Source organism: Canis aureus, chromosome 26 (assembly GCF_053574225.1).
Source record: "Canis aureus isolate CA01 chromosome 26, VMU_Caureus_v.1.0, whole genome shotgun sequence".
Classification (NCBI taxonomy): domain Eukaryota; kingdom Metazoa; phylum Chordata; class Mammalia; order Carnivora; family Canidae; genus Canis; species Canis aureus.
Window position 1 is genome coordinate 26,077,149 of NC_135636.1, and position 9,923 is coordinate 26,087,071.

At 41.4% G+C, this 9,923-nt stretch overlaps 1 protein-coding gene across 1 annotated transcript; it reads right to left on the reverse strand.

Annotated features, from left to right (window-relative positions):
• Positions 1 to 4,041: 4,041 nt before the first annotated feature.
• Positions 4,042 to 8,751, reverse strand: DEFB132 (defensin beta 132). Its single transcript, XM_077872602.1, has 2 exons — positions 8,549 to 8,751; positions 4,042 to 7,344 (listed from the first exon to the last, which is right to left on the reverse strand). The coding sequence occupies exons 1-2, from the start codon at positions 8,598 to 8,600 to the stop codon at positions 7,076 to 7,078; spliced, it is 321 nt and encodes a 106-aa protein (XP_077728728.1). The 5' UTR covers positions 8,601 to 8,751; the 3' UTR covers positions 4,042 to 7,075.
• Positions 8,752 to 9,923: the final 1,172 nt, after the last annotated feature.

Sequence of the window (9,923 nt, forward strand, 5' to 3'; positions counted from 1 at the left end):
ACCAGGGGACAGGAATCTTGAGGTGGGAGTAATGTTAAAATTTTGCCTACCACAAAACCCATGTTTATATTACATTTGTATATCCTCAGGTATCATTATAGAAGATCTAATGTTGTATAGAAAGGGAATGGAAATTAAAATGTTATTGGCAGTTTGCTTTAGTATGAAAATCGAATACAAAAACCAGAATAGGGATGCCTGGGTAGCTCAGTTGGCTAAGTGAGTAGCTTAGCTTGGCTAAGGCTAAGCTAACCTTTTAAAAAACCTTCGGGTCAGGTCATGATCCTGGGGTCCTGGGATAGAGCCCTGTTGCAGTCCCAGCACCCTCTCCCTCCACCGTGTGACTATACTTGAAGGTGGGGCCTCTGAGGAAGTGATTAAGGATAAATGAGGCCATAAGGGTAGGGTTCCAGAGCCAAGCTTACTGATTGGCCCTATGAAGACACTGACTGAGGATTGCCATCCATAAGCCGGGTGGGCTTTTCCAGAAACCTGCCCTGTGAGCCCTGGATCCGTGTCTTCCAGCCTCCTGAAAGGTAAGCAAATAGACTTCTGTCCTTTAAACCACTCAGTCTATGGGATTTTGTTACAGTAGCCTGAGCAGACTAATGGACTGAGAAATATCAACATTTACATATCAACAATCAACATTTACAATATAACTCTTTCTTTCCCTCCTTTCCTTACCTTACCTTTCTTTTTCTTTTTCTTTTTTTAAAGATTTATTTATTTGGGCGGCCCGGGTGGCTCAGCAGTTGGCGCCGCCTTCAGCCCAGGGCCTGATCCTGGAGACCTGGGATTGAGTCCCACATCGGGCTTCCTGCGTGGAGTCTGCTTCTCCCTCTGCCTGTGTCTCTGCCTCTCCTTCTCTCTGTCTCTCATGAATAATTTTTTAAGAAAAGATTTTATTTTCTCCCACCTTGGGTATAGAGATTACTTAAAAATAAAACCTTAAAAAAAGGAAAAAAAAATCACTATATAGGCTATATTAGAAGAAGAGTGGTAGTTTACTCTTTTCTCTGCAGCTTATAAACCAGGTCCATAGGATGTAGGTGTTTTTTTTTTAAGATTTTATTTATGTATTTGAGAGAATGAGTAGAGAGAAAGAAGGAGCAGAGGGAGGTGCAGAGGAAGAGGGGGAAGCAGACTCCTGCTGAGGAGGGAGCCCAACAAGAGGCTGGATTCTGGGATCATGACTGTAGCCGAAGGCAGATAGGTGCTTAACTGACTGAGCCACCCAGGCGCCCCCAGGATGTTTTTTAAAAAGGAAAAGGAATATTTTCTTTTAAAAAACCTCAGGATTTCAGCCTTGGAAAAAAAATGTCTTGATAGTAGCTACTGTACCATTTTTCTGGGCATAATGCCATGATATATACATTATTTTATCAGTTTCATGACTTGCTGCCAATTTGTAGTTTGGTAACTCATAAGTTCAATTCCTTCTGTGAATATGATTATTCTGAAAGATAGATTATTAAGGACAATTCAATTTTATAAGAGCCTTTTGGTTTTATTGATTAAAATTCATCTTGAAGTGGATGAATAGTACAACTTCTTAACGTATTTTCCCTCCTCCTTCTCCCTTCCTGCCCTCTCTCCTTTTCTTCCTGGCCAAGGATACAATCATCATGCAATTACCCTTGAAACAAGATTCAGAATTATTTTTCTTCTTTGCAAGGAAAAATAGCTTGAAAAGAAGCAGAAGCAAGCTAAGCTCTCATACCTATTAAAACAGTGATTGAGACTGAGCATATTTAGAGCTCTGGGTTCATCCTTCTGAGCATTCCTGCTTCTCACAATTACAGTTCTTTGTAGTAAAATGACAAAGAGAAGAAAAGGGAAAGAATCCTTGTCTTTTCATAGGAGAACTGTTTGCTTAAGGTATATATATATATATATATATATATATGTATATATATATATATATATATAAAGTTTAGGTATAGCTCTTGAGTACTTAATATTTTAATATTTTATGTTGATATTTTGTAAGAGGACCATGTTGATATAAATTAAAACTTCTCTGTGGTCTCAGTAGATCAAAGAAGTTTCTCCCCCCAAATGACTTTTTAAAAAATATTAATTAATACTTATTTTTAAAGATTTTATTTATTTATTCATGAGAGACATAGAGAGAAAGGGCAGAGACATAGGCAGAGGGAGAAGCAGGCTCCCTGTGGGGAGCCCAGTGCGGGACTCCGTCCCAGGACCCCGGATCAGGACCTGAGTCGAAGGCAGACATTCAACCACTGAACCTCCCAGGTGCCTCCCAAAATGACATTTTTTGTAACTGTGTTTTTTACTTTTTAATTTCAAAAATTACTAGATAGTAAAATGGACTCTTTTGAGTATACAGTTGTATGAGTGTTAACTGCCACCCCAATCAGGATGCAGAACAGTCCTCTCACCTCCCCAAATTCCCTTGGTCTCCTTAACTACCACAGGAAGGGATTCTTTCTTCTTCTGCCCAGGAAATCAAAGCCTGGTTGGCAGGCCAGATGAAGCAGAAGGAAAAGGAGCCAGGTGTCTTACAGATCAATAGGTGATTTTTCTATCCTTCCAGAGTGGTTTTCAGCTCCTCCCAAGTCGTTGAATCCAGCAGCTCTTTGTTCATACTCTCTCCAGAGTAGACGGTTGGCTTTCTCTTTATATTAATTTCCCATCGTATTTTGCTCTGAGTAAAGACTGTGAAGTGTAAAATTTCTGCTTTTAACTTTATTTTTAAAATTTTCGATTGCAATCTAAAAAGACTGCCAATTTTTGTGAATCTTCCACAGGTTTTTGGAGAGAAATGTTTATTTGTTTATTTTTTCTAGTCATGCAGCATGTTTTGTGTTTTAATAACTTCAAGGTTGTTAATTGATTAGTAAAAATTTTCCATTTATTTATTTATTTATTTATTTATTTATTTATTTATTTATTTTACTTTCTGTACTTGATATGTTGATTTCTAATAGAATTGGAGGTCATTTACCTAGAAGGGATTTTTTAAAAAATATTTTATTTATTTATGAGAGAGAGAGAGCATGAGCAGGGACAGGGGCAGAGGCAGAGGGAGAGGCAGAGGGAGAAGGAGAGGGAGAAGCAGACTCCCCACTGAGCAGAGTCCAATACAGACCTCAATCCCAGGATCCTGGGATCATGATCTGAGCTGAAGGCAGACACTTAAACGACTGAGCCATTCAGGGTGCCCCTACCTAGAAGAAATTTTAGGAGACACATTCTGGGTGGGAAAAACTTTATAAGTAGAAGTGTTATACAGCATCTTCTCTAGGATCCCTTCAATTCTATCTCCTCCATGCACTGTGGGTGAAGGAGGTAGAAATAAAGTGTAGTATCCTATCTTTTTCAGGGGCTGTGTCTTATCCTTTGATGGTTCACCATTGGTGACCACAAGTAATTTTGATATTGTACCTTAAAAATGCAATCTATCTAAATTTTGTGTATCATTGGAACTGTTCCTTTTTATAATTATATATATATTTTAAATTGAGATATAAATGACATATTAGTTTCTAGCATGCTTTAAAGCAACTTTCCAATATATAATTCAGTATTATTAATTATAGTCACCATGCTATCCATAACATCTCAGGACTTATTCATTTTATAATTAGAAGTTTGTACCTTTGATACCTTTACCCTTTCCTTCCAACCACCAATTTGCTCTCCGTATCTCAGTTATTTATCTTTTTTTAAAATTCCACATTATTAATATAAGAAATAGTGAAAGGGACTATAGGGGAAGGAGAGGAAACTGAGTGGGGAAAAATTAGAGAGGAAGACAGACCATGAGAAACTCCTAACTATGGAAAACAGGCAAAGGGATGGAGAAGGGGAGGAGGATGGTGGGATGGGATAATTGGGTGACAGGCACTGAGGGTACTTGATGGAATGAGCACTGGGTGTTATATGTTGGCAAATTGAATTTAAATAAAATATTTAAAATTTCCACATTATTATAGTTATATTCTTAATTATTTGGAATATCAGAAGGATAAGGAATAGACCATTTATATATGTAATTTATATATATAATAAAAATATAAAAAATGTTTTTGGCCATTTCTAGTCATCGTGCCCCATGGATCCCTATGAATCCTTGACAGAGAGTGAGGGAATGAGTAGGAAACTGGAAAATGTTTTGCTAGTTTGAGTTATGATATGCTTTCTAATTGTCATGCTTCCATTAGAATATTACCTTTCTTGTGTTTACTATAGAAAAATTAGGAAGCAGAAAAATTACACATGTAAATAATAGGAAACATTATCCATAATCCTATATCTTTGTATATCCATTGAGGGCCTCTTGCTGTCAGAAATGTTTTTATGATGATAGAGAAATCATTTACTTGCAGTCCCATGCTATTTTCTAAAGAGATTAAGTGCTAAGAGGGTCACCTACTGACCAGATTAGGGAGTGCAGGATGTGAATGGAAAAAGCAGTGGGAGGGCAAGAAGGCCTTCATGTAGGGAGTGGGGAACGTGGGGGAATTAGAGGGAGCGGGTTGGGAATCTGAGGCAAGGGAAAGAGCTGTGATGAGTGGTGGAGTGGAGTGACTGCCAAGACTTCAGGGCCTGTGGGCTGAGGTCAGTGACTGAAAAAGAACTTGGAAAAAAACAGGATTTTTTTTAAAAAAGATTTTATTTATGTATTCATGAGACACACACACACAGAGGCAGAGATATAGGCAGAGGGAGAAGCAGGCTCCCTGTGGGGAGCTTGATGCAGGACTTGATCCCAGGACCCTGGAATCATAACCTGAGCTAAAGGCAGATGCTCAACCACGGAGCCACCCAGGTGTCCCAAAACCAAGGATTTTTAAAGGGAATGGTTGTGAAGACTTGCTGGATAGGGTGATGGAAAAGGTCTTCCATATGTCCCCATGAAATCTTCAGTAAAACATTTATTTCTCATGACTGCATTGTGGAGCTGAATCTCCTTTGGGATGCCTTGCATTTCTTCCTTGAGAAGGTTATGGATCAAAAATAATAGCTGTTCATAGAGCCCCACCCAGCATTTTGGGGACCTGTTTGTGTGTGCACATGTATCTTTGCTATAAAATGGGATCAACTCTATATGTGATCTTTATTATGTTCTTTGACTCAATAACAGTTGGATTCATTCTGTATGAGGGGAAGAAAGCTTTATATTTATCATTTTTAAAGGATGCATAGCATTATACATTATGAATATATCAACTTTATTTAACATTTCTCATTCCTGGACATTTAGGTAGTTTCCAGTTTCTCATTCTTCTAATCTATGCTGTTATGATTATATTTGTACAATACATTAAAAAATGGATTCTTAAAAAAAAAAGGATTCTTGTTATTTTCTTGTTATTTTCTCAGAATCATTCCTAAAATCAGAGTCTCTGAAGGGCATTTGCGTGGCTCAGCTGGTTAAGCATCTACTTTCAGCTCAGGTCATGATCTCAGGGTCCTGGGATTGAGCCCCACATCTGCATCTGGCTCCCTGCCCAGCAGGGAGTCATGAGAGACACACAGAGAGAGGCAGAGACAGGCAGAGAAGAAGCAGGCTCCCTGTGGGGAGCCTGATGCAGAACTTGATCCCAGGACCCTGGGATCAGGCTCTGAGCCAAAGGCAGATGCTCAACCATTGAGCCATGCAGGTGCTCCATCATGCTCATTCTTAAACTAGCCAGAATTGAGATATGAGGTAAGGTATTGGCATTAAGCTTTGTATGGTTAGCTTGTTTTCAGAATTGCTTGGAATTGTTTAGGCCTGAATGTTCTGCTTTGTTTCTCTCAGGTGGAATTTGGCATCTATCACATAAATGTTATACAAAATTGATGGACGTCAGATGTAAGAGGAAGCTTATGCATGATCCTGCTTTCCATTCCCCAAAAAGTCATAATTTCATAATTTTCATGAGTTTCATTGTATCATTTTAAGAGATAGTTTGACATAATGGCAACCATAGTATAAATGTTATTTTGAATAATGTTATTAGAGTGTATTGAATTTCATAAGTATTCCCATTTGTCCATAATTATACATATTATTAATGTATAATATTTCACCATTTAGAGCTTTCCTATTTTTTTGCCATTTAAAAACATTTATTTTTATTTTTATTATTTATTTATTTATTTATCTATTTATTTATTTATTTATTTTCTTGCCATTTTAAGTAACACTGCATTGAACACCTTTGTGCCTTTTTGCTTCTTTTGAGTAACTTAACAAATGGGCAGATTCCTAGAAGTAATGTTAACTGGATTAAACAAATAGAAATTCTGTTTTTTTGTTCTTATTTCCACTTGACTTTGCAACAGGGTTATGCCAATTTTATATTGTGGGTGAGCATGTTTGAGTCATAAGCATCATTGTAAAGAGTATTAGAATGTTGGATCTATGTATTTTGTCCATTTTATTATGCAAATGAGTAACTGAATGCCTCATCAGCTGGTTTACATGGCTGACCGAAACATACAATCTTAGCCCTTTCTTTCTCATTTACTGCTTTGTGGCAGCCATGGAGGTGCTCTGCTCAGACCCTTCTCAAGAGATGCTGCTGTGAGAATGTGGTTGGTGGACAACCTCCAGCTGCCATACTTCCAGATCTATGGTAACATTCACCAAGGCCATGTTCTCCAGGGGCTGCTCCCAGCTCATGACTATGCTCCGTGCCATTCTAGAGCTTGGTGATCTTTGCCCTGTGGGGCTCCTCTGAGGGGCAGTCCTTGCTTTCAGCCTGTCCATCAGCCTTAGATCTGCAGTCTTAGGCTCCTCCCCTCCAGTCCTCTCTCCTGTCTCCTTTTACAGGTATTGTAGTCTGAAGGCTCTTCTGCCTCCTTCTGCTCCTTACCTTCCTCCATCACAGGTGTTTCCCCCTCAAAGAATCTTTCCATGTCTAATTCCATCTTGGCATTAGCTCTTGGAGGCCCCAAACTGACACATATCCCGTGGATGAGTCCACAGAGCAGTCATTTGCATAGGATAGATAGAAACTCCAGAATTAATTAAGTGAATGACGGAGTGATGTGGAAGACAGGCGCTTTGAGAAGGGTCATAAATTGGGGCCACAGAAGGAGGGAGCCTAGCCTTTTATGAGGAGATGACAGTACTTGGAATACTCGGAGAGGACAGTGGTTGTGGAGTTGAAGCCATTTGTTGCTCCACATTTTGGCTTTCTGTCGTTTTTCTGCAGGGGTGCTTAGCTCTGTGGACAGGAGATGCCGTGATGCCCTCTATGGGGTTTTTCATACAACACAGTCGGTACCTGTCGCAGATGAATATGGATCTTTCCTGGGAGTGGCAGTGCAGCTTGCAGCGCCCGGGGTACTTGCGCCCGCAGCTGGTCCCGCCCCCGCTGGCTGCAGAGGAGAGGACAAGAGTGGAAGTTAGGGGACTGCCCAGGGGTCGGGGCTCTCTGGGAGCCTTTGGTGTTTTATTCTGAGACCGTGTGCCTGAGACAGCCGGCGAGTGAATGTGGGAAGGCAGGGAAGAGAAGACAGAACTTGCCTGGACTGCTGCGCTCTGGGAACTCTGGGGAGCTCTGTCTGCACCACTCTCTGTGGCTTTGCCTTGAGCTAAAGCCTGTCCTGGGGCTGTAATTGGTACCACAGAATGTATGTGTGACATCAGGGCGTGGGGAGCCAGGTCTTCGTGTCAGGGAGGAACTCAAAGGGCTCGAAAGGGGGAAGTGGGGCACTTCCTACCTACAGCATCCACTCTTACGGTGTTTCTGCCTCATTTGTTTTCAGGGAGTATGAAAAAAATATCAGTCAACCCAGGGGAAAGAAAAAAAAAAAGGTCAGATAATTCCCCAAGGCATTAAAGGAAAAGTAATGGTTGCTACTGACAGGGTGTTTGTGCATTCATACACTGCCTGTCTCCAGGGGCCACCTTCTGGCTAAATCTGAGAGCTTTATCTCAGCTCCGTCTGCTGTCACCTCAGCACTGGTTTCTTCTGTGAATCCTCCTCCTCTGGCTTTCTACACATCCACTGCCTGGCTCTCTGCTTTGTCTCTCTGGCTCTGCATGCCCTCCTCACCCCAGGGTTCAAGTTGAGCACATTGCTTGCCATCTTGTGTGAACTTGCCTTCTGAGAGGTCTCTTGGTCCTGCCTGCCAGCACTCTGCAGGACATGGGACCCCTATGTCTTACTCCCCTGCTCAGGCCCAGTCTCTCCTCAGAGTACTAACCCCAGGGCTGATCTTAAAGGATGAAAACGGCAGAGAGAGATGCCTTCTTAGCATCTTCAGACCTCAGACATAGGGAACTCATGTAAAGTGAAAGAAGGATATTTCAGACCAGGTTGAGGCTCACTTTTGTTTCAGAACAGGAAAAAAGTTTGAGGGATTGGTTTTTGTATAAGTTCATATATACGGTGATGGCTGGGTATGGGGTATTGAGGCTGGTAGTGAATGCTGAGAGATCCCTACCTTAGGTTGGAACTTAGTAGGGTGAGTCCTGCCTCTAAGCCTCAACTTGGCTTGCCTGTCACCAGATCTGTCAACCAGATCTGCTAGTGTTCCTGGTCCCTTGCCCTTCTCTCTCTTCCTTCACCCATTTTACCTGGAGTCACCAGGAATCCAAAGGATGCAAAGACCAGGAGCAGGAGCTTCATGGCTGAAGAGATGGCTTGGGGAGCAGGTGGTGGTTTGATGGAGTCTGGACCCTCTGTGTGATATTCTTGGAGCTACTGCCTTTATAGGAGCCACATGATGCCAGGATACTGGGCAGTGAAGCAGAGGAAGGATTCTTTGCCACCCAGAACAGTCAGATTAGATCATAATGTCTACTAGTCTGGAGCTTTGATTGATTGAGCACCTGTATTCTAGGCTGTTGGGAGAGGAAGAGGCAGAGCAAAGAGAACATCAGTTCATAGCACTCATCTTTCAACCTGTGCTTTCTAGCTTGGCAAGGGTGTGGGGGAACCAAGTACTCTCTTGCATTGTTGCATTGTTGCTGTGCTGATTGGTATTGTTTTGTTTTTGGAGAGCAATTGGCAATGTACATCATTTAGCTGAGATAAACATTGTGTACTTGTACAATTATGTCCATTAGACAAAAGTCTAGGAAGAGAGTCTCTGAGGCAAAATGCAGGGATTTTTCAAGATGCCTGCCTTCTGATGTACATTGCTGACTCCTCCAGGGTACAGGTTGTGTACCCATAGGGCAAACAAGGAAAGTCATTTTTACAAAATTGGAAGAACATCCCAGGAGGGATTTAGTGACCAGTCTGGGAAATGTCCCATTTAGTCATAAGGGAATTTACCCAAGGGAGCAGGCCGGAGCTCATCTGCAGAGGTGGTCACTGGGCAGACAGTTGCCTGAGGATATAGCCAGCGCTGCTACTGGAGCGGCCACCAGGTGGAAAGAGCATGGCCTGAGCAGGGCTGGAACTACTCTGAGAGCCATGAGGCTCCTTGGCTACCTTTAAAAATGAAAAACTGGAACCCAGAACAGAATTACCACTTTGTGGTATTCCTCCAACACCCTCTATTGTCAAAGCCTAACACGGGCCAGCTGGCAAAAGAGGCACATTTCCAGGGTCCAAATCCAGTATTACAAGGTAGAACAAAGAAGGGTGGATTTGGAGCTATGAGAGAATAAATTGGTAATCAGCACATCTACACACTAAGGATGGCACAGTAGAAGGATCCAAGGATGACTTCATGCCACCACCAAATCACCCCCTTCTTATTGTTGGATAAATAATAGATATTTTTGTGTGTTAAGCCACTGTTAGTTGAGTTACCTGTCTCTTGCAACCTCACACATTTCTAATTGGGACAGGAAAAGTGTTGGGGTGTCTTTAGTGTGCTGCCCTCCTAGTGTATGAATCTTTGCCATAGGCCTAATAACTGTGTGGTGTTCCATTATATTCTATATTTAATTTCACCCATGTTTTACCATCATTTAGATTGCTTTTGGTTTTCTGCTACTA